This window comes from Enhydra lutris, unplaced genomic scaffold (genome assembly GCF_002288905.1).
Source record: "Enhydra lutris kenyoni isolate GAN:26980312 unplaced genomic scaffold, ASM228890v2 scaffoldscaffold1, whole genome shotgun sequence".
In the NCBI taxonomy this organism is placed as follows: Eukaryota; Metazoa; Chordata; class Mammalia; order Carnivora; family Mustelidae; genus Enhydra; species Enhydra lutris.
The window spans coordinates 78611563-78637644 of NW_019154085.1; the positions used below are offsets into that span (position 1 = coordinate 78611563).

Consider the following 26082-nt stretch of genomic DNA (forward strand, 5'->3'; position numbering starts at 1 on the left):
TATACACATGCTGACTTGATCTCAACCCCACTTCATGATCATAAACCATAACTGAATAGCAACATTACTCCATTTTCACTGCCAATTTTTACTGTCAATTCATTCTCTTCCTCTCAATGATTATGTCACTCATCCTCTCCATTAAAACACTTAACAATTTCTCTTCAACTTCTCAGCTTCATGCTACATATATGAGCTCAATACTTACATATAGACTTGGCTACTCAAAATCTCCATTCAGATTTGCAGGCCCCTCAAATTTAACATATCTAATTTGAGCTGGTGAGTACCACCGCTTCTATATTCCCACCCCAAACCTGTTCCTCTTGTATCCTCTCCCAAGTAAAGCTTGTTATCTGTTCAAGCCAAAATCTTCAGATCTTATTTCTCATTGTCCCCCTATCAATGCATCAGCAAATTACTCTAGATTCTATCTTCAAAATACAATTCTAGTATCTGAACATTTCATGGCTCAGTCTCCAAAATAATTCAGAATCTGAACATATTCCACCTCTACCATTCTAGCTCAAGTCACTATCAGCTCTCATCTCAATGACTGCAAATTTCACCCTCCTCAGAATGGCATTCCCTGGTCACCTTAAGTAAGTATCTCCCCACTATCACTCTGCTCTGTTCTTCTTAGAACTCATCTTTACCTGGCATTATATTCATATTCTTTTCTATCTCTACCCAACAGAATATAAGCTCTACAGTGGGCAGTATTTTGGTTTGTTTATTCACTGCTGAATCCCTTCTCACATAACAGAACTTTGCTCACAGACATCATTCAACAAACCTTTCAAATAAGTGAATTAAGTAAGTGATAAATGGAGGGAACTATACATGTAGCACATAACCTAACTGGAGGGTTAAAGAAAGTTTCTCTTGACATCTAAGCATAAACCCAAAAGACAAGAAGAAGTTAGCCTAGTGAAAGAATATGGGAGTAAAATATTTTGCCAGATAGTAAAGACAGCAATAAAGAAATGCCTAGAGGCAAAAGAAAGCATGGCCATTTGTGCCATGAAAAGCATAAACATTCTCTCCCAAAACAAAATACTCCTTAAAAAATAAGCAATTAAGGAATGCCTGGGTGGCTCAGTTGGTTAAGCATCTGACTCTTGATGTCAGCTCAGGTCATGATCTCAGGTCATTAGACTGAGTCCCATGGGGAGATCCACGCTCAGTGTGAAGTCCACTTGAGACTCCTCTCTTTCCCTCCCTCTGCCCCTCCCCCCACTCATGTGCTCATGCTCCCTCTCAAATAAATAAAAATTTAAAAAATATATAAGCAATTAAATAATTTTCCCATGTTCTACATTCTATCCAACACTAGAGAGAAGACTAACATAGTATACTATCCTATTTATTTGTGGCCAAAGACCATGGGTATACATATTTAAAACAATTTTAGCCAAGATTACTGCTAGGAAGAATAAAGAAAATAAGTGATTTCACAAAATCTTCTCATTTACTCCATTGTAGTTTCTTTTGTTGTCTTTTACTCTGGATCTTGGCAAATAACTTCTGACCAAAGGTAAGACCAGACCTGCCATGATAAGCAGTAAAATACTATGCTAAGGGTACTCAAAGGGTACAGGCTAAAAGTGCCTAGAGCCCCCTTAAACAAATGACAAAGAAAATAAAAATTAAAAATCAACAAGTTAGTAGGTATTGGTAACATCCTTTGTTATTAGGTAGGGGATCATAATTACCATTGCAGCCAAAGGGATTCTTTGAAAGACAGCTGAAAAACTATCACTAAAGGCAAGATATAACTTCAGGAAATTTGAGGAAAATAGATGATTGCAAATGCCAGGAATGTATCTCCTTGGGGGCTATACTATAAAATCCCAGTATAATGTCCACTGGCAGTCTCATTTGCAGGAAAACAGCATCGTGAGCTGAAGAGGTTATGCTTACAGTTTAGTATAATGAGAATATACAATATACAAGATTATGATTTTTTTTTAAGATTTTATTTATTTATTTGTCAGAGAGAGAGAGAGAGATCACAAGTAGGCAGAGAGGCAGGCAGAGACAGAGGGAGAAGCAGGTTCCCTGCCGAGCAAGGAACCCGATATGGGACTTGATCCCAGGACGCTGGGATCATGACCTGAGCCGAAGGCAGCCACTTAACCAACTGAGCCACCCAGGCGTCCCACAAGATTATGATTTCAAAAGAGATGTGTTTGGGGATCATAAGAATCATCCCTAAGATTAGAATAAAAGCTGAAAAATACATTCCCACTCAAACTCGGTACACAATTTCAAGGCATTCCCAAACTTTATGAAAGCTCCATGTGAGGGACGCCTGGGTGGCTCAGTTGGTTGGGCAGCTGCCTTCGCCTCAGGTCATGATCCCAGCGTCCTGGGATCGAGTCCCACATCGGGCTCCTTTCTCGTCAGGGAGCCTGCTTCTCCCTCTGCCTGCCTGCCATTCTGTCTGCCTGTGCTCGCTCTCTCCCTCTCTCTCTCTGACAAATAAATAAATAAAATCTTTAAAAAAAAAAAACTCCATGTGAAAGCCCTGGTGGGACAACAAAGAGAAGATTTCCCAGGACGAAAGGTATGCAGCAGACATAAGCAAACTGTCCAGAGGGGAGTTAGAAGGCTGCAGGTTATAGAAGAGTGGGCTCCATAAAAAAAGGAAAGCTGATCAATGTGATTATTAGGACAGGTAAATTTAAGAATTCTATCAAAGCACATAACTATAAACACAGAAAATCATGATGCACCTATGAAACAAATTTAACTATGAAATAATTCTGGAAGAAAGAATCCATTTCATTTTAATGCTATATATATTATATGCATAGACATAAATACATATATGTAATATAAATTATTCTAAGTCCAGTGTGACAATGGAGTGAAACAATGCAAACTAAGCACGCAGGTCTTTACTAGTTTTAATTTTTAGAATCAGTATATAATTCAATTTCAGAACACTTCATGATTTCAAAAACAAAAGAAAGCACTAACAATTTTGACAGCATTAAAGTATAAATGACTGTGATGAGGCTATAAAAATAGAGAACTATATTTAAAGTTTAAAAATAAGGTAACCAATGATCCAAAAATATTAAGGAAAAAACCTATTGAATATCAAGAAGAGGAGAGTGAGTAAGGAGCAAGAAACTGAATGACCCAAATTCTTTTGTAGCAGTCTACAAAATTATTTTGTAGACTATATATAGTGTCTAACATTGGTAAATGAATTTATAAAAGAAAAATAAGGTATTCCTTATACAAGTTCCTTCTGAGAAATATGACCAGGGTAGGAAATAATGGAATAGGAGACATAATCACTTTTCATCCTAAATTCTTCTGAACTATTTGACTCATTACGATATATTCATATTATTTTTGGTAAAAACTGAAAGATAATTTAAACCAGTTTAGGTAGGTCATTAGTGCTAATGCAATTCCCTGCCAGTACTTAACCTATTTCAAATACTTTTCAAATGTATCAAAGCATGACTTAGTTGTATCTACTAATCAGGGGTTCATTCTTTTATTTATTCTGTTTATTCAAGCTAAAATTAAAGACTATTACATGTAGAAGAGATATTAAATGAATGTTGATGATACCTTTTTAAAAGAATAGACACTTTAGTTAGTTCTCACTATTTTTCAATTTTGGCAAAGTTTAATCGGTCAAGACCAAATATTTCCTTAAGCTTCCATTAGAGTATATATAGAGACATATTGACTAATGACAAAATACACCATCAAAATACTGTCACAAAGGGACAGCTGGGTTACTCAATGTGTTAAGTGTCTGCCGTTGGCTCAGTTATGATTCTAGGGTCCTGGGATCAAGACCCACATCAGGCTTTGTTCAGTGGGAAGCCTGATTCTCCCTCTGCCTGCCACTCCCCCTGCTTGTGCACTCTCTCTGTCTCTCTCTCTCTCTGACAAATAAATAAAATCTTTAAAAAAAAAAAAAAAAGGTTAAAAAATTGTTACATTATCTTATTATAAGATAATTCCTTTTAAAACCAAAGTGTTATTTGTTGGCCTACTATATCCTAGTCAACAGGACTCAAAGATGAGTACTTGGGCCAGGAAAACAGAGATGTGAGTTACAACAGAGAAACAGATTAGTTTTGTTTTGTTTGGCCTCCCCCAGTGTGGGAAATGGGGGAGGCAACATGAGGAGAGATTGGAAAGGCAGGAAAAGCAGTGTTTGGATTATCATAGCATTTCTCCCAGCAGGAGATGCAGACCTGAAAGGGGGCGGGGGAGATAAATTCAAAACATTATGAAAACTTACAAGTATTAAAACTGATGAGCCCTAAATGACTAACTTGACATTTTCTAAAAGTCAAAGGGGTTTCTGAAAATTCTAGTTTAGGTAACCAAGTGGAAGATAATGATTCAAGACAAAAAGAGACTCAAGACAAAAGAGAAACAAAATGGAAGATAACCATGTGTTCAATACTAGATGAAAGTTTGCTATTTAACTTATGCAGCTATCCAAAAGGTAGACGGAATTCAGATCCAGAACCCAGAAAACAGAAGACAGTTTGTTACTTAGTTGAAGCCATGAAGTAAATGTTTTCATACATATATACTGCAGGCAGGGGAGTATAGGAGGGAGGAGGGCAGGAAGCCATTTAGAATCACCCACCTTATAAAGGGCAGCTAAAAGAAAAACCAGTGAAGTAGACCAAAAAGTCAGCGAGGTAATATAAGTAACAGCTTCCATTTTTCAAAAGCAATTTGTCATACAAATCTGTTAAGTACTTAGGAGATATTAAACTGATTCTTGAGAATTGGTATTACCACCATTTTAGAGATAAGAACAAAGAAGATTTAAGATGTGAAATGACTATGCTCACTTCGGCAGCATATATACTAAAATAATGTGAAATGACTTGGGGCGCCTGGGTGGCTCAGTCAGTTAAGCGTCTGTCTCCAACTCAGGTCATGATCCCAGGGTTCCAGGATCCAGCCCCAGTTGGGCTCCCTGCTTAGCAGGGAATCTGCTTCTCCATTTTCCCTCTGCCGCTCCCCCAGCTTCCGCTCTTGCTCGCTCACTCACTGTATCTCAAATAAATAAATAAAATCTTTAAAAAAAAAAAAAAGAAAAGAAAAAAGATGTAAAATGACTTTCCCAAATCATTCAGCTAGAACTCAAATTCTGGTTTACTAGCTCCAAAGTCCATCTATTCTTAAGTACCACATCATAATGGAAACCATGCCAAGACAACAAATGCCCTCTTAGAGATTAGCTAGAAACAAGTAAGTTTCCTTACCCTTCCCTTCTAACTAAACCACAGTGCATGATGGCATGTGTCAGAGCTTCCCTTCTCCCATCCTTGATACCAGCATCCCACTCCCAAAACATATTTATGTTTTTAAGAAGCTGGAACTCCTATTCTTACTCCAGTTTATTCTCAGTAGTATTATTAATGAGACATATTTGTGTAACTCTACTAAAAAGGATAGTTACTTTTTAGCTAAGAATATAATGAAATTTTAAAAATATTGCTAAGTTGGGTTCTGACATAAATTTAAAACAATAAAGGAAATTTTATTCTCTCATCAAACATTTATTTATTGCCTCTTAAGTACCATGCACTAGGGATAAGATGGTGTTTAAAAGCAAAACCTGGGTGGCTCAGTCATTAAGCGTCTGCCTAGGGCTCAGGTCTTGATCCCAGGGTCCTGGGATCTAGTCCTGCATAGGGCTCCCTGTTCAGTGGGAGCCTGCTTCTCTCTCTCCTGCTGCTGCTCCCCCTGCTTGTGCTCTCTCACTTTCTCTCAAAAAAACAAACAAAATCTTCTCTCTTTTTTTGTATTTTTTGTTTTTTTATTTTATTTTTTCAGTGTTCCAAGATTCATTTAAACAAAATCTTCTAAAAATATAAAAAAAAAAAAACAGATTCTAAAGCTATGTCTCACAACCAACAGTATTAGAGTTGCTTTATTTTGTCTTTCCTTAAGTGATGCTGTAAGCTACTTAAAAACTTTAATTTATTACATAGTATCCTGTAGTACTGGGCTCCTTAAGAGAGGAGATAAGTAATACCTATAACACAAAATATTCCTCTTAAGTCTAAAAACTTAATTTTCTAATTATTTCAATAATGGCCTATATCTCAGTCCAGATTCTCAGTACGGTTCTTGTGGCACTTTCCTCACCAACAATGCCGTCATTCTTAGGGAATTAAGACCTAATTCATTCAACATATACAGGGTAGTAATTTATATCACTTTCCCATTAATTTGGGAATCAAAAAGTTTTACACTAAAATGTACAGTAAATAGACAAACCTTACAATGACACCTTTGTGTTAGATATTTTTACTGTTTTAAAAAACACAAAGTACGGGGTGCCTGGGTGGCTCAGTGGGTTAAAGCCTCTAACTTCAGCTCAGGTCGATTCCCAGGGTCCTGGGATCAAGCCCCGCATCGGGCTCTCTGTTCCGCAAGGAGCCTGCTTCCCCCCTCTCTCTCTGCCTGCCTCTCTGCCTACTTGTGATCTCTGTCTGTCAAATAAATAAATAAAATCTTTAAAAAAAAAAAAAACACACACATAAAGTAGCTTTTAGATGGAAATTTAACATCAGAACAAAGGGAGGAAATTAAAATATTTTAGGAAAAATATTTCAAAAGAAATGTTTTAACATATATACACCTGAACACTTCCTTAAAATGCCCCTTAGAATTTCTTGGACAAAATAATTTTTACCTGTTAAAAATATAAGAAGTTTCTACTATTTTCTTTATCTAGGAAAATTACAGATTTCCCTCTACATGCTCATAAGAAACTTACAGGAAACAAATTAGAAACCATCTGGCAGTCACTTTCAAAATACCAGAAGATACCATGTTATAGATATATTAGACAATCTCTCAGCTCAGAAATGCTTTCTTTAATCTAAAATTAAATAAGAAAAATAACTCTATTAAAATACATAGCCTGGCACATATTAGACACTCAGTAAATGCTGCTGTAATTATAAAACTGGTATTACTTTTATTCAGTTGACTTTTACCCTAATCAACCTGCTTTGAAGCCTATGAGGCATCCAGTTCAAAATCACAACTCAGAAAACAAACAAACAAACAAACAAACAAACAAAAGAAAACAAAACAAACATTCCTTGACTTACCCTGACTCCAGAATCGGGAGAGTACAAAAGTTTCTACCAGATTACAAAGGGGCTGAGCAAGACAGTAAAACTGACTCAACAGAGCCCAACATCATCACTGTTAAATCACTGTTAGGCACCAATCTGGATGTATCAGATAATAGTGACCTCCTTTTCTCAGAATACCAGATAACCAGCTATCTGTGAGCACAAAGATAGCCTTTTTTTTTCTTAAAAGAATCAAATCACGGAAAAATCTAAATAAATTTGTGCTTAATTTTTACCAAAACAGTATTTTTATGATTGCCTTTTCTGAAACTGAGGACAAGTGGTGCTTACCTGAATCAAAACAGAAACAGTGCTAACCAGTAATTCTCCCTGATCCATGAGATAAAGCAAGCATGCTCTGTGGCACATATTTATACAATGACTCAAAGACCCAAACACGAAGGAAAAAACCCGACTATGATATCAATACCATTTCTTCAGCATATCTAACAGCCAAAAATCTGCAAATTTCTATCATTCCCAGATGGTACTAAGGACCGTTGCTAGTCCTTAAACCTCCATTAACTACTTCTATGAAATTAAAAAAAAAAAAAAAACCAAACTCATTTCTCATTTCCTAACCCAAGTTTGCCAGGAACTTTTCACCAGGATTTTAACAGGCTCGGATCAAAACTGAGATCACAAAATTTCATAAATACCTAGTACATAGTACTTCAGTAGGCAAAAAACAACAGAACAGCATTACACAGAATAGTTTTAAAGGCTGTATGACAAAACTCAGACTTTGCAACAGAACAACCAGAGTAAATTCTATAAGCAGCGTAACATTCAACAATATTATATAACTGATTTCACGGGTTTAACAAAAAATTACCACATGACCCAGCAATTCCACCTCTAAGTATACACATCCAAGAGAAATGAAAACATAAGTTCACACAACAACTTTTACATACATGTTCACAGCAGCATTATTCACAATAGTTAAAAAAAAAAAGGCAGAAACAACTTAAACATCTATCAATTGATGAATGGATATATAAAAGGATATATCCACACAATGGACTATATTTTGGCAATAAAAAGAAATGAAGTACTAATATATGCTACAACTTGCATAAGCCTTAAAAACATTATGCTAAATGAAAAGAAGCCAGTCAAAAAAAGACCACATGTTATATGATGCTACTTATTCGAAAGCTCCAAAATAGGCATACAGAAAGAAAGAAGGTTAGTGTTTATCTAGGGATGGGGGATTGGCAGGAGTGAATGCTAATAAGTCTGGGGTTTCTTTTTGGGGTGATGAAAATATTCTAAAATTGATTGTGGTACAGGATGCACAACTCTGTGGATGTACTAAAAACCCACTGCATTGTATACCTTAAGTGAGTAAACTGTATGTATGTGAATTATACCTTAATAAAAACTGTTGTTTTAGGGGCGCCTGGGTGGCTCAGTGGGTTAAGACTCTGACTTTGGCTCAGGTCATGATCTCAGGGTCCTGGAATGGAGGAGCCCTGCATTGGGCTCTCTGCTCAGCAGGGAGCCTGCTTACCCCTCTCTCTCTACCTGCCTCTCTGCCTATTGTGATCTTTCCTTCTCTGTTAAATAAAAATAAATAAAATCTTTAAAAAAACCTTATTTTAAAAAGTCAATTTTTTAAATATATAAAAATAAATAAAATCTTTAAAAAAGCTTACTTTTTTTTAAGTCAATTTTGTGCTGCAGAATTTGAGAAGGGAAGTAAAATTATTAAAAAACAAAAAACAGCAGCATTATTATAAAGTTTGCCCCACAAATCAGGAAAAGCAAAGATTCTTAATTTACTCTTCAACAAAAAATATTAATGTTCCAAAAACAGTGAACATGTATTTAATCAGATCTTACTAATTTTCTAAAAAAAGACCTCCTATTTAGGAACTATGCTTATTTTCACGTAGATCTTTACACACACAAACACACACATACTCACACACACAAATTAAACTTAAATGATTCTCTGGAGAGTTCATATCACAGAGATTTTATGAGCCAGGAGAAAAAAGAAGTATATATAAAACTAAAGGTAGGACAGATTTTCATTACAAAATCTCTCTCATTCAGAGTGGGTATATTATCTGTCAGATGAGTCAGTTAATTAATGTCAATAACTAAAAAAGAATTCTCCATACAAATAATGGTGTTCTTAAGAAGCGTATACTTTGAATCACCCATTGTGTAATCAAAAACTAATTGATACCTTAATGTAACAATTATGGAACACAATCATCTATGAAACACAGAAAGACCTCTATTAACCCATACTCACAAGAAACAGACCTTTTTTTAAATTCTTCAAAAAGCACTTTACCAGACTATTAATTCTGATTGATTCTACATTACAATATTTTAAGTAAAGGTGATTATCAACAGGGAAAACATGATTCTTCAATAAATATACATGATTTGAGGAAACTAAAAGATGACAAAATATTTTTTAAACAGTTTCTTAAAAGTACGGAGACCATATATAAGAGGAAATTTCTAGACTAAGTTTATACATAAGGAAAAAGAAAGTAAAGATTATAACATGAGACTACAAAAGAAAAAAAATTTTAAAAAAGAAGACATGCAGAAAGATTCCAAGTCAACAAAATTTATATGAAAAGATCACGGTGAGATAAAATTAGCTCTAATTTTCTAAAATTAGTTATTTATAGAAATTATTATAAAGAACTACCAAAAGATTATATAAACATATCAGAAAGACTCCGGATATGACTATATTTTATATACTAAGAAAAACTACTCCATCTGAAGAAAGTAATATGGAAAAATAAAGATCCTATACCATCACCTTGTTATATTATTTTTCAGAAATGTTCTTCTCAATTATAAAAATACTAAAGAAATAAGTGTATTTTAGAATAAACACAGATAGTTACTAAAAAGAATACAAATTCTATGAAGACATTTACTAATTTCAAATTAAAGTTTATGATTATAAGGAAAAACTCCCCAACTAGTCATGCAAATATTTGGAATATATACATTTCTATTACCTTACTTTCTGTCCCAACTTGAAAGAGAAGAAGTGTGTAAGAAATTAAGATCTTATGTCTTCTATAATAAAATGGTGATGTAGTTCAGAATCATTTTTTCCAGTTTAAAGAATATTGTTCCCAAAAGCCCTTAATCAAGTTAAATAATTGGCATACCAAAATACAAAGAATTAGACAAATAAGAACTAAACATTACTTTCCCTACAGATTGCTAAAATCAAGCAATACAAAAATTTCTATGACTTACATTGTTGTTGCGAGTTTCTACAGCAGGGAACTTTCTGACTATGAATTTCACAGCAGATTCCAGGTTTTTATCAATAAGGTAGGATGGTTTTGCCTTGGGATCTCCACATGCCTATAAGACAACAGTAATAAAAAAGTGAAATGCATCCTTGTTCTAAAACCAAGTAACAGCAAATCTGTAATCAGAAGTTAAAGATATTTTATTGTTTTTGGTGAGCAGGTGATAAAATGAATAGGCAAAGTGCAGGGATTGTCACAGCTGAAATATGCAATGGGAGACAGTACAGAGATGTTCTTCTACTGAAAAAAAAAATGCATGGAAAGTTTCAAAGCAGTTAGCGCAGAACAGCAGTGAAGGAAAAAGCTCAAACCTAAAAAAAAAGAAAAAGAAAAAAAAAAGTCTTGGTTTGAGGTAGGATTGTATTCGTTTGAAGCTAATAAAATATTACAAAATTAAATATTCAGAAGAATACTGGAAATGTTTCTAAGTGTTATAAAATAATAAGCTTATGTTTAAATGTCTTCCAAAATGTTTTCCTCATTCACTTTAAACATTTTAATACAAGAGCCCTAGTTCAAAAGAACTGGAAGCTGCTAAAATTGTCTTTATATTACTAAAGTGTGTTGCCTATTCCTCTGAACATCTGAGTTACAACAGTATTTTTCCATCATACCAGCAGCACTTCAAACAATGAATCTACATCTGTTCTATATCTCATAAGCACAGAATAAATGGGAATGTTAACATTTTGACCACATCAGCCATACAGCATTCTCTGTAGTAAACTGTAAAGCATTATACAAATGTCAAGCACTACTATTAGAAGGAACTTTCTATCTGAACTATTAGCAATACCAAATACAATCGAAACTATTTAGTGTTTTGTTATGTGACATTTAATAAACTGCATGCTAGTGAAATGTTATTTCTCAGGGAATTGCTAAAATTATAACATTGTTATTTAACTTCTCATTACATTTTTTTTTAATGTGTCCTTTGAGAAAGTTTTATCTCTCTACTATGTGTGAGGAAACATATTGCAATTTTAATGTTTTTTTCATTGTTTACTATGGCTATGTTGTGAATTGCAGAGAGAGAAGTTATGAAACATGAAACTGATCTGAAAGCGGGCAAGCGGGCAGAGGGAAGGTGAAAAGCTTTGCAAACCTTCCAAACTTGTCCTTGCTGGGGAAGCATTGTAATAAAAAGAGAGAAAATTACGTGTAAACAATGATTGTCAAACTATGATATACGTTTCAGTAGTTTCAGTAGAGAACTTATGCACCGCAGACTATGAATAACAAAACAAGATTAGAACTATATGGTGCTACAATTTAAAGGTATTCTAAGTAGCGAGTTTAGTATACAATAGATTTATAGAGTTTATACTATTCATATATATTTAAATACTACTGTGTAAGTGTACAACCATGTCAGTTTCTTGGTGCTCTTTCTAAATAAACTTTAAATAATACTAGAAGGAAAATGAAGACTACATGCAACTATAAAAATAGGAGCAAAACCGTCAGTGAAATTTTACATACCTTAAAAAGAAACGGTAGCCAAGAATAAAAATAAATTGTTATTGGATGACTTTTGCACTTCAGCTCAAATTGAAACTACTTTCAAATATCACCTAACTCCCTTCCAAGTCAAAGTATAAAAATCAATGCAAACATTCCTGTTATTTTCCAAATGGAAATAGGAATGCAGTAAGAATTCTCTTATTGTTCAAACATTAGATAAAATTAACCTAAGAAATTTAGAACTTCATAATCCTTAACCAGATTGACACAAAACAACTATGCAAATTCCATTTCAACATGGTAAATACTAAAATACATCTGCCTTTTCCTCAGAGTAGACTATCATTTGTTTAAAATATGATTTCTCATAAACTAATTAGCCAATTAATTCACTTCCCAAAAAATAGTCTACTATATATAAGAATAACTAAGAACCACATACTAAGAATTTGTCCAAATAGAAATAGCTACGAATTAGCATTTCCTTACACCAATGATACAATGAAAATCAAGTTCCCTAAATATGCCTGAGGTGGTGCAAATCCTAAAGTGATTCCAAATTACATTCAGTTTTTTATTTTTTATTACACTCAGTTTTTTTTTTCACTTGTTGAGTATTTATTCAGTATTACATTCAGTTTCTTAATGTTATGTTTTATCTTCCATATTCTAATATTTAAAAATTTAGCTATCCATTCGAACATTATTAGTGACTACTGAATAATGAAAATATGATAGACTACCATATGCATTTCCCATGATCACAAATTTTACTGTGTAAGAATTTAATCAAATATCTGAAAACTAACATACATGTATTCTCATATATATAGATGCATATATATATACGAGGAACTCTTCTTTCTTACACTGAAAACATAAAGAATGAAATTTCATTTCAATAAAAAATAAATGGTTGTATAATCTTTTCGTGGAATTGATTTACCTTTTTCCACATTGCTCAATGAGCCATATCTAAACATACTATCCTGGGAGACAGAACAGACTCTAGAATAAGACTTACTGGGTTTCAATCTTCACCACTTATGATCCATAGGACCTTGAATATACTACAAATTATCTCCTAGTCTGTTTCTACATGTTTAAATGGGGAAATTAGTACTTACCTCATAGGGTCATTATGAGGATTAGAAAAGAGACAGATAAACCATGTACAGTATTTAGCAGAAGGGCTACCATATGTGTGTTCTAAAATGCTCTAAACATGCTAGCTGTTGTCAATAACAGTCTCAATAATTATAATTACCCAAGTAAAAGTCTCATATGAATAACTGCAAAATAGTCTTTATCATAGTATATAAAACAATAATGACCACAATTCCCTTTTCCAATCACACATTTCCTTCATTTGTTCTCTAAATGCCAAATATGTTGTAATTATAGAAAGAGTTTAGCCTCGTAGTTAAGAACATGAGTTCTGGGGCACCTGGGTGGCTCAGTGGGTTAAAGCCTCTGCCTTCAACTCAGGTCATGATCCCAAGGTCCTGGGATCGAGCCCCGTGTCAGGCTCTCTGTTCAGTGGCGAGCTTGCTTCCTCCTCTCTCTCTGCCTGCCTCTCTGCCTACTTGTGATCTCTGTCTGTCAAATAAATAAAATCTTTAAAAAAAAAAAAAAAGAACATGAGTTCTAAGATAGGCTGTCCCATGTTCATATCCTAACTCCATCACTTTTTAACTGCATAACCATAAGCAAGTTAGTGATTTTACTCCTCTGTGCCTCAGTTTTTCCATCCGTTAAATAGGTTGATAATAATTGCAATTTACCCTAAGAAGTTTTCAGGCCCATTACTTGTGTGCATGCATGTGCTTGTGCAGTTAACATAGATATTTGGAATACCATGAGCATTCAAAAATGCCAATAAAACATACATGGCTCATAGATACTATATAGAAGTATTAGTCCATATTTCATTTTTTATGGTCAACCTGCTTGATTTATTTACTTAATACCAACAGAAACACTGTGTAAGGAACACTCACACAAAAAAGAAAAAGTACAAGGAAAAAAACAACAACAACGAGTTGACTAAAGACTAACATCTAAGTAATTAACATCTGATAAAAAGCCCTACATAATAATTCAGTTGAAAAGGGTTTCCTCCTATACCAAAGCAGTAGAGCAAAATTCCAACTACTCAGGGGCACCTGGGTGGCTCAGTGGGTTAAAGCATCTGCCTTCAGCTCAGGTCATGATCCCAGAGTCCTGGGATCAAGCCCAGCATTGGGCTCTCTGCTCAGCAGGGAGCCTGCTTCCTCCTCCCTCTCTCAGCCTGCCTCTCTGCCTACTTGTAATCTCTGTCAATTAAACAAAAATAAAAAATAAAAATTCCAACTAACCATATAGTCTCATTTAATAAAAATTAATATTATTCTCCAACATCACTCAAAGCATTTCATTTTCAGGACACAGGACAAAGAAATCATAAAACAAAAACCTATATTTCAAAAACATTGTCTGCAGTTGGTACATCAAACTCTATTCTCCTGTAACTATTATATTATACAAAATTAATCTTTCACTCTCAAAAGTATCACCCTTTCAAGTGCCACATTTAAGAAAACAACAAAGGGGCACCTGGGTGGCTCAGTGGGTTGAGCCTCTGCCTTTGGCTCATCATCTCAGGGTCCTGAGATGGAACCCCTGCTTAGGCTCTCTACTCAGCAGGGAGCCTGCTTCCCCCCCCCTCTCTGCCTGCCCTCTCTGCCTACTTAAGATCTCTCTCTCTGTCAAATAAATAAAAAAAAAACTTAAAAAAAAAAAAAAGGAAAACATATACTACTATAGTTAATTATTAACAAATTTTAGACTATTATGTATCAGAAAGGCTTACCAAAAGGCCTAAATCAAACAAAACTTTTAAATATTTCTACCTCCCCCACACCAAAAAAGAAAAAGAGGAAAAGAAAAGGTGAGTACAAGGCAAAATTGCCCCTAAATAACTGAACCTTACAGCCCTATCAAAAAAAAAAAAAAAAAAAAGGCTTTTTTGCATAATTGGCTAAAAGAGCTGTATCACTAGACAAAAAGTAGATCATTTCTGAGCCACAGAACTTAAAGAAAAAAAAAACCCCACAACCCCAAAACCATGTATTTTACTTAATCTTGACTCAGCATGCTTTCATAATGCAAAAAACACTGTAACTTAAAATTCCAGAAGATATAAAGGAAATTTAAATATTTATGTACTTCAATTTCCAGTTCCCACAATTGCAACTTTATTTTCTATGAATATTCTACTTGTCTTTAAATTCAACAAAGTTATGACTATTTAATGTGGAAGATAAAATTGCACTAATGTTAAGGGGAATACTTAAATATAATAATTAAGAAATCTGAGTCAAGGAGCTCAGCCCATATGACTACCTGGCAAGTAGTTTAATCTCTGAACCTCAGTTCTCTAATTCATAAAAGTAAGGGTACTAATACTACCTACTCCCCAGGATAGATTGTTCAGATTTTTATTTGAACAATCTTCCATTTTTTAAAATAAAACTTCTCAAAACACATGAATATCTATAGTGAGTTCCCAATTATTAAAGTAAAATTTTCCATTTAACCAATTCTAGCTCAGTATTATCAGTCAACATCTCCAAATTCATTTTTTTCACAAAACATAAATATAATATTATTACCAAAAATAAAGAACGGAGATGTTCTAAAAAACTACATAATATTTCATTCAGGCCACAAAATAAATATCTGTGACCAGAAACCTCAACACCAGACTTTGTGTGATTTCAAAATATAACTTCAAAACAAATTTTTCTGTCAATCTACCACCAAAACCCTTTCCCCCAAGTCCTTTCCTCAAACCGATTACATAACACAGATTAACTTTACATGGTTAATGCTACATATTCTTCCAAAAACTTACCATGATGTTACAAAAATTAAACACAGAAATAATCCTCAATCTGTTCATAAGAGATTAAGCAACAATCAAGAAAAAGAAAACAAAGACCCAAGGGTGGGGAGTGAAAAGAACATTTATAAGCACCTGTTGTGTGTAAAAACATCTATGCTTTTGAAACTGCCTAAAGCATCTCTCAATAGAGAGGAAAGGAGCGTCAGAAAAATTAAGTGACTTGCTCAAGGTTTAGCTGTGAGTATCTAAAGATTCCAAAGCACTAAAAATGCTTATCTAAAAATATATGCACAGAAAAACAGTAAAAAAAAAAAAAAAAAAAAAAAAAAAAAAAATAGTTCCCTTCTTTCAACACCTCAACTGCTCAAAACTTTCACTGGAGTAATTACTATCAAAGGAAAAATCTGCTTAGTTTCATCAGTTTTATTTTTTAAGTCCTAGTCTAACTCAGCAATTCTCAACAATTCTCAACACATTCTTTTGCCAAAATACTGCAGAGCAAACCAATTTTTTAGATACAGTAACGTAAATGAAAAAACATGAACAAAATCCCAGAGTTCAGAGTGAGAATGCTATTTGTGAAAGTACAAGAAAGAAACTAGCCCTATCTGAATATGTCAGGGAAAAAGAGAAAAATGCAAAATGTGACCAATTTATGCTAGAAACAGGAATTTAATTTTTACTCAATAAATAAGAAAAACCATAGATTTTAAAGTATGTTTTGCAAATTTAAAAGCATACCAGGACCAGAGCACCTGGGTGGCTCAGTGGGTTAAAGCCTCTGCCTTCCACTCGGGTCATGATCCCAAGGTCCTGGGATCGAGCCCCGCATCGGGTTCTCTGCCTGGCGGAGAGCCTGCTTCCCCACCTCTCTCTCTGCCTGCCTCTCTGCCTACTTGTAATCTCTGTCAAATAAATAAATAAAATCTTTAAAATTAAAAAAAAAAAAAAAAAAAAAGCATACCAGGACCAAGATTATCCCTTGAGTCTTCAAGGAAATTAACTGACATTAATGCCTAAAGACAGATATCACCTAAAATCATGGACTACAGAAAATAATTTAGCTATCATTCTTTTATTGTTTAATTTCAAAAATGAAAGTAATACAATGAAGTTTAAATAAATACTGGAAAATCTATCAAGAGCAAAACAAGACTTAAGTCTCACATTAGTGGTTTTGTTTTCAATTATTTTGTTTTTTCGTATGTATCACCTATATTTTGGCCAACCAATGTGCTCTGAACTTCCCCTCGAGCTTGGATATGTGGGGGAAAAAAAGCAATTCACTGCTAAAATTTAGATTAAGAGGCTTCATAGAAAATATATTGGAATTATTGGAAATGCTTTAAAATTAATGCAAATTTATCAATAATTACCTGTTACTTGGAGACAATAACAGCCAGCTTAAAATATATATATTTTAAGGTTACTGCTTTCCAAGCACAAATTCTGGGAAAATCACAAACTTAAATATTTCAATGCATTAGATATTTCAAAATTCATTTTTTAAAAAATCTTAGTGATTCAAATGAGTTACTAATTATTATTCAATTCACAAGAAGAAGTGTATTTCACTATAGGTTTTAAACATTTTTCAGCTTGCAATATAGAGAAACATCTCAATTTACCAAAAAAAAAAAAAAAAAAAGGTATTCTACAGGTTTTTTTCCAAGTATTTTATGTGGCCACATTTTTACTGTTTTAAAAAAGCTGCTCTTGGGGCCTCTGGGCGGCTCAGGCAATTAAGCATCTGACTCTTTAATCTAAGCTCAGGTATTGATCTCAGGGTCGTGAGTTCGAGCCCCGTGTTGGGCTCCACTTTATTTTATAAATCAATCAATCAGTCAGTCAATCTGTTCTTTAAAGGTCCACTGAAGGGGTGCCTGGGTGGCTCAGTGGATTAAAGCCTCTGCCTTCGGCTCAGGTCATGATCCCAGGGTCCTGGGATCCAGCCCCACCTGAGCCCCACATTGGGCTCTCTGCTCAGCAGGGAGCCTTGCTTCCTCCTTTCTCTCTCTCTGCCTGCCTCTCTGCCTACTTGTGATCTCTGTCAAATAAATAAATAAAATCTTTAAAAAAAAAAAAAAGAAATTATTAACCGGGAGATTGTCTCATCACTGTCAGATTAAGTAAAAAAAAAAATCTACCAAAGTCTAATTATAGTACTGCAAATTCCTAAAAGGATCAAAAGAAGATTTTACTACATTTACTGATAAAGGCAATCTTAAAAACAGCCAACAACAACAACAACAAAAACACATTTTGAGAATAGAAAACAGTACTACTAATTTACTAATTACTAATTTCTCCCCAAGACAGAAAGAAACAAACTTACTGGTGGACTTTATTAACTGCATTTCTTATATTTCATGTTACAAAATTTTCAGTGTGAGAATGTTACCATTTAACTTTATGTAAAATTTAAAATGAAAAAGTACATTAGAAATTCGAAATTTAGGAGCCCCAGGGTGGCTCAGTCAGTTAATCATCCTACTCTTGATTTCAGCTCAGGTCTCAGGGTCCTGGGATAGAGCCCTAGGTTGGGCTCCTCACTCTGTGGGGAGCCTACTTAAGATTCTCTCTCTCTCCCTTTGCCCCTCCCCGAATTCACTCTCTCTTGCTCTCTCTCTCAAAGAAATAAATCTTTGCGGGGCTCTATACTGGGTGGGGAGCCTACTTAAAATTTTCTCTCTCCCTTTGTCCCTCCCATCTCCCCGACATCCTGCATACTCACTCCCTCTAAAAATTTAAAAAAAAAAAAAAAATCCAAATTCAATTTGGAACAAAATATACCTTCAAGTGGGGAAATGATTGCATGTGTTCTTAACATTAGGAAAGACAAATGCTACTTCATTGTTTCTTTCAGTTTACACTTCTCCTTTCTGCTTTATAAATACTCTTCCCCCAATTTAAAACAAAATTTCCAATTTATTTGGTATTATTTTTATGGTTAGTCCTTCCAATTTTTATATTTTAATAGCAGAGACTAAATTTTAGAAATAATCACAAAGAGGGGCGCCTGGGTGGCTCAGTTGGTTAAGCAACTGCCTTCGGCTCAGGTCATGATCCTGGAGTCCTGGGATCCAGTCCCACATCGGACTCCTTGCTCGGCGGGGAGTCTGCTTCTCCCGCTGATCTCTCTCTCCTCTCATGCTCTCTCTCTCTCTCTCAAATAAATAAATAAAATCATTAAAAAAAAAAAAGAAATAATCACAAAGAAAAAATGCACAGAACATGAAAAGCTAATAAAAATATATTTCTCCAAAACATTTTCAATAAATTGAATTTTAAAATTCCTAATTCTAAACTATTTCTCATTTTAATACATTACGAAGCTAAACAGAAGTCTCCATTAACAATCACTCTGGGCAGGCACCTGGGTGGTGCAGTCAATTAAGTGGCCAGATCTTGGTTTCAGCTCGGGTCATGAAATCGAGCACTACATGGGCACCATGCTGAACACAGAGTCTGCTTAAGACTCTCTCTCCCTCTCCCTATGCCCAGTGCACTCTTTCTTTCAAATAAAATATTTTTTTAAAACAATAATTCTGGTACACTGAGAGTATGATCTCAATGATCTTTTCATACAAATCCATAGAAAGTTCATACAAAAGTAATCTACAGTAAAAATAAAAATTATTTCTGTAATATAACTGCATATCTCTTTAAGGTTACTGTGTGTCCAAAATCTAATTCTATCTACCACAAAAATGTCAATAATCACTATAAATCTAATGGCAAAAATAATTAAATTAGAAACCATACTTATGGTTTAATAAAAAAAAAAGTCGCCAATCTAAATTCTTATTTTCTAGAATAAGAATTGCGCAGGGGCACCTGGCTGGCTCAGTCGGAGAAGCATGCAACTCTTGATCTGAGGATCACGAGTTAGAGTCCCACATCGTTTGTAGAGATTACTAAAACATAAATAAATAAACTTTACAAAAAGGGAACTGGGTAAATTATTTAACCTCTCCAAATTCAACTGCTTTAACTATAAATAAGTACATCATAGACCTAAGGACAAATTTAAACAATACAAACAGCATACAGTAAAGTCTCAATAAAATGCCAGCTAGCATTAATTTCATTACACATTATTTTTACTGGCCAATAAAGAGATGAAACTTTTTAGTTCTAGTAACATATAATGTGTACAAGTACTGGAACTGACCCAAAATTACTGCTATAACTTAACTTAATAAGAACAATCCCTAGGAAATTATCAAACAAGAATATGGAGTAGATTTTTAATTATCCCAAGCAGTAAGGACAAGAACTTTTGACCCTGACATACTTTCTCTTCTAGGCTTCTTCATTTTTTACATATTGGATATAGCTAGCTAAATATGTTCGTTCCTTTAACACTTTCTTACAGTGTAAGTATACAAGCAATAGATTAAGGACCCTAATTTCATTTATATGTAAACTGCACCATGCTGCTTCAATTTTATTTTTGTGAAGTCTAATTTAATCAAAATATAATAAAATATGCATGCACATATGTTAACATTGGTACAGAAGAGGGTGTAAGTATAAGGCTTATTTTTAAAAGTGGGAGAAGGGCAGGCAAAGAATTTCTGAAGTGACACAATTCTCTTATGTTTGAGTTTCTGATAATAAACATATATTCTTTTTGTAATCATTGAAAATGCTTAGTATTTACTAACTAGTCCACAAAGAATAATCTATCACTGCCACTTGAAAAAATAAAAATAATTTTTCCTAAGTATTTATCTGTGATCTTTATCTCCTCAGCCTACCATCCAACATAACAAGAAAAAAAATTATCAAATCCTCATTTTTACAAGCAGCTTTCCTGAAAAATAAAGTTACAAATGGATATGATAGGATCTGTTTAAATAAATAATGTATATTATTTAATTCAGATTTATGGAGAGATGTTTCCTTCTTATCATGTTTAAGGCTCTTAATAATGAAACCCCACTGTGGGAGCAGGGGAGGGGGGAGAATCTCATACTAATAATAATTATTAGTCTACAATTTGCTACAAACCAATCTTTGGAGCATGTTTCTGCTCCTGATTAAAGAACAGAGAAAATAACACCCTAAATGAAGATAAACATAACAGTGAAAGAGAAAACTAAAGCTGATTCCCCTCCCTTTGCCTTGCACTACACCCTTCCCATGCACCCTTTTTTTTCTCCATTAAATATACAGATACCAGCTAAAGACTTTTCAATTTTTTACACTGCTATTCTACCCATTTTTCCTCATAGAATAAATATATCCAAAATTATGGGGAAAGACTATTTTTTTAAAAAGCCTCTAATAAGAAAAAAATTTTTAAACAAGTGAAAGTGCTTTGAAATCTGCAAACAGATGCCATTCAAAAAAAAGTTTGCAATAGCTGGGTGGGTCTTCTTTTCTGTCCTTTAGAATTAAGGCAATAATGTAACAAAATTACGCAAGTATTAACTGAGATCTATTTGGTACAGAATTATCAAGTTCATGTTGATGACAGGTAAGAAAGGAAAAGAAACAAAAAACAAAATAGATATATTTCTGAACTCAGCAAAAATGTTTTGGTATTTGTGAATATGTTTGCTAATAGCAGTAAAATTTCGAAAAAACAAATGTTGACAAAAAAAGCTGCTGAGACTTCTAAATAAATATTACCTTACATTCACAGAGGTTTTAAACTATTTTCACATTTTTGTCTTTTATCTTCATGAATAATCCTGTGATGTAGGCAGAGAATGGATTACCATCTCTATATTATAGAAAAGTATACTGAATTCAGTTACTGTTTAAAATGGGCTATGACTACTACTTGTAAAGATAAGATAATCAGAGCTGGAATGGACTTTAGCATTCCTTTTACAGTTAATCTTTCCCTGCTTTACAGAATGAGTAAAAAATGAAGTTCAGGGAAGTCAAGACACCTCCCAATGTTACAAAACTCAGTGACAAACTGAAGACTGTAATGCAGGTCTCCCAAATCCTGGCCCAGTACTCCACTTTCACAACCACACTGCCTGCCATGCCACAGTAACAGATATAAAAGGAGCTTGGAAAATGTTAAAAATCAACATATAAGTGAGCAGTATTATCAGGTCTGGAAAAAGACATATTTTCAATAAAAGTTAGATTTTTAAGGATGCAAGAAACAAATAAACTTAAATGTAAAACTACCTACCACGTTCATGTCTTTTCCCTAAAATCCTCCTTCATGTGTTTTCACATCCCTGATTAGTCTATAAATTCCTTAAAATTTCCGTAATCTGTACATATTAAGATTCAAAATTTTTTCAACCAATGAAATTTTTTTTTAAAAAGCAAAACAATTTCAATAATCATGTTACATTCCTATAATAAGCATCAAAGCATATTATTTTTGATTCCAGTAACTTATGAAGTTATTTTACTCGGGTCACTTAAGTATTTTCATGGTGTACGCTCATTATATTCCCATGCAGACTTCCAAATGAAACAGAGTAATTGAATCTAACAATATAATACACACGAGTTAATAAAAATGCAATAAGTGATTGATAGACATGTATTATGTAGTGGAAGGGTTTTGGTTTTTGAGGGTTTGGGGGGTTTTGTTGTTTTTGGTTTTTTGGTTTTTTTTTGAGGATTGTAAGAGATTGGGATTGAAAAGATTAGGTAGCTCATACTGTTATAAAAATGCAGACTGCATGAACCTTATAAACACATGGTGAACAAATCTTACTCACTTTTTTTGGCAAGATTTTTGAACAAATGTTTCAATCCCTAGCCAGCCAGGAAGATATGCCAGTCTTATAGACAACTCTATAGGCTAAAAGAATCAAAATCTATCTGATGCATTTGTATGCAAAATTACACAAGGAGAGCAATCCAAAAGCTATTATTAAAACTAGAGCAAGATTATGCACACACTCATATGTTAAATATACACTTATAACATACATTGTGTATTTACCCATTCAATATGACTTAACTGAAAACTTCGTGAACCAGGTAAGGCCCTGAGTACTAGTAATTCAAAAATGAGTAACACTCTCCCTGCCCAGAGGGAACTCACAATTAAGCAAGGTGGACAAAATATTTATCAATAAAGTGCTGAAATATAACATTTCAATAACTCAAAATATTTGACACTTGGATTTAATAATCACATTCAACTCATTCTAAATTTCACTAGCTCAGTAATACAAGAGCCTGAAGTTTCTCAAAACAGGAAGTGAAAAAATATGCTTTTAAGGCATTGAACTGAAATCGTAAGAGTTGAAATGATTAAAATTTAACCTTATGTACTTTATGAAAGTGGAATAGTTTGGCTGTATTTATACCATAAAAATGTTTAAATGCAAGGTTAAAAAGGTATTGTGCCCAAATACCCAAATCACTTTTGATGTTACTCTCACTTCCTCTTCTGAAAACCATCATAACCATTTCCTTTAACCACAATACCACAGGTCTAGTAATTTTTAGTACTGCTTGCCTTGCTCGTTTTTTTGGACAAAGTTCATATAGGAACAAATTTCAAATTTGTCAAATTTCAAATTTCAAAGTTTGTTAAAAAGCATAATCTCACAAAAAAGTTTAGGTCGATACAACCTGTAAGTAATAGTACCAAAATTAAATTCTTTGCAACCACATAAATTTATAACCAAGGCCCTTTGGTAAATGCAGAGGGCTTCTTTGTAATGATACTGAGTTCCTGCCACATAAGATGTAACAAACTGAACAGACATGTTGCAGATACTCTCCAGATTTTACTGTGTTTAGAGGCAAACTAATCTTGCATCCAGGTAAGCAACAGGAACATAAACCATCCTTATAAAAAAACTTATTAGTATTCAGTCAGGACAGTCTTCTTTAAAACTACAATATCTACATCAAATTGTTGGAATAAATCAGTTTTATACTTGAACCTCATTATACGGACTTCAAAAAATATATATATTATTTCTTCAGCAGCCCTAATTTACACACAATTCTACTATGGTTGCGCTAAAGGAAATATTCACGATTTACTAAAAAGCCAAAAAAAATAGTTATGAAGACATGACATCAAATACACATTGGAAACTCAAAGGATGTAGACTGTACCCAAAAATCCCTTTAATGTTCTCTTTACCAAGTTCTTTGAAACTTACTAACCCTACCTTAAAAGGAAAAAAATTTGGTTTGTTTTCTCTTAGGAGGAATTAATATTTATTCTATCTTTACATCTATTTCTCTTAACTCCAACTCAGCCTTCCATTTCTTAATCTGCTGAAGCCATTTAAAGACTTTCAATGGGCCTATTAGCTACAACTACAAATTTTCCTTATATGTTATAAACCAGTAATAATAGCAACATATTTACAGTTTTAATTTCGTACCGACACAGAACTTTAAGAAATGTGTTTAGGTACTATTAGACAAGGCTGGAAAAACTAAGATGAGGAGGTGTAAAGAGGGATGGGAGAGAAGGCTGTTATTCCTGTTCTAGTGACTCACAGCCCAGAAGTATTTCAGAAGAAAACTGGTTCCACCCTCACCTCCCCCTCCTCTCCACCCTCAAAATGAAATAATTCCAAATTGTCAGCATGCTCTCAAACGACTATTATTTAGCTATCTAAAATAAAGTGGCAAGCGGAGGAGATGCGGGGTTCACCCTGATAAAGAATTCCCTTCCCACATACACACACCAAAAAATTGAGAAAAAATTGCTACCATCTCCGCCAGATTCCCACCATTCAGCCTCAGTTACGGAACACCCAAGTTTTCCTATGCTCTCCCCGCCCCCATCTTGCCTACCCTCTACCCTCCCTTTCCTGTTGACCCCGTTCCGGGGGCGGGGGCGCAGAGGAGGGGGCGACAGAGGCGCCCCGCACCCTGTGCCGGCCCCGCCAGATCCCAACGTTGGGAGCGGGGAAATGGCTTCTCTCTGCCTCCGGCCGGCCCGCCAGCCGCAGGGCGAGGCGCCGGGACTCCGCATTAGGCCGCGGCGCATCTCAGCGACCCCGGGCCGGGCCTGACTCGGCAGGGCCGTGATTTCTGCCGTGGGCGCCGCCCGCTGCCCCCACCCCCGGTTCTCCCCCGCCGCCCGTCCTTCCTCCGCCCGCCCGTCGCCCCCGCCGCGGCCTCGTCGGCCCGTGCGCACCTTTTTGATGTTGTAGAGACGAGTCAGCATGCCGACGCCTCGGTCGTTGAGGATGGTGAGCTTCTCCGCCAGCTTCTGCTGACTGGGCTGCAGCACGGAGCGCGACATGGTGGTAGTCGTGGTGGTGGTGCCGCCGCCGCTGCCGCCGCCGGCCGCCTTGCGCCCAGTCACCGGCCCGCGGCCTCCGCGTCAACCTCTCTCGGGCCTCTTCCCCCCTCCCGCGACCTCCGTCTTAGGGGAGAGCGCCCATGACGCTTGCGCCCCAATCCCGCGTGGGTGACAGAGCGAGCCTCGGCAGACGCCTCGGGGTCCCTTCCCCCGCAGCAGCCCGTGCCCCGTCAGCCCCCTGCCTTCCGCCCGCCGCCCTTCCGTCCCCACCCCCGGCGCTCTCCGCCCCAGCCCCCACTGAGCCGCCTTCCCCGGCTCCTCCACTAGGTGTGGCGGCGGCGGCGGCGTCTCCGGCGGCTGAGAACGAGGCAGCTTCCCGCAGCCCCGGACGAGCGTTCGGTCACCTGATCCGCCGCGCCGGCGCCCCCGCGAGGCCGGACGGGGAACTGCGCCGGGGGGGCCCTAGTCGCCCCTCCCGGCCTGGCCGCTGCTGCAGCGGCGGCCGCTTGAGACCTGACTCCCTCCCCAGACCCGACCCTGAACGCCCACTGCGCCGGATCCCGGCAGGGGAGTCCTAAGCCGGGACCGAGTGAGGTCGCTTTTCCATGCTCGTCCTTCTTCGGCCCCCACGCCTCTCCTACAAGTTCCCAAAAGTTGGCTTTCCGCACCACCTCCCTAAAGAAACCAGCAGAAGCCCGGAGGGCGGGAGGGGAGCGTTTCAGGAGACTTTTGCCTAAGAGTGGGCTGGTGGCTCCAAGCTCTTTCCTCCCACTGCTTGACAGACGCTCCCGGCTGAACACAGCAAATGTTGTGCTCCGCGAAGCGGGCGTCGCCTCTCCCATCCTCCGCATCCCATCCCTACTCCCCTGCCTCCAGGCAGTTTGTGAGAGAGGAGGTCGGAAGTGAGGGCAGCTCAAGTTCCTGAGATAATCGGAATCCGGAATTTGTTGACTCGTGGCACCCATCCGGAGAAGACTCTAAATAGACCCTGGCATGAGGGAAGCAAAAAATAAATGTTCAGTGAAAGAACGATCGCTTTTTTTCCTGGCCTCCACC

The 26082-nt window shown here is 36.0% G+C and overlaps 1 protein-coding gene across 3 annotated transcripts in view; it reads right to left on the reverse strand.

Annotated features, from left to right (window-relative positions):
- LOC111143691 (NCK associated protein 1) overlaps nucleotides 1-25240 on the reverse strand; it is a 99434-nt gene extending 74194 nt beyond the window's left edge. Inside the window, exons 1-3 of one of the 3 annotated variants that reach the window (XM_022497518.1) lie at nucleotides 24919-25026; nucleotides 11571-11588; nucleotides 10404-10514 (exon numbers count right to left, since the gene is read on the reverse strand). In XM_022497518.1, coding sequence (XP_022353226.1) covers nucleotides 10404-10514; nucleotides 11571-11588; nucleotides 24919-25026 — 237 coding nt within the window. Of the gene's footprint in view, nucleotides 1-10403; nucleotides 10515-11570; nucleotides 11589-24918 lie in introns of all 3 variants that reach the window. The other 2 variants (XM_022497532.1, XM_022497524.1) reach the window with 2 other exon arrangements.
- Between the last annotated feature and the right edge of the window lie 842 nt (nucleotides 25241-26082).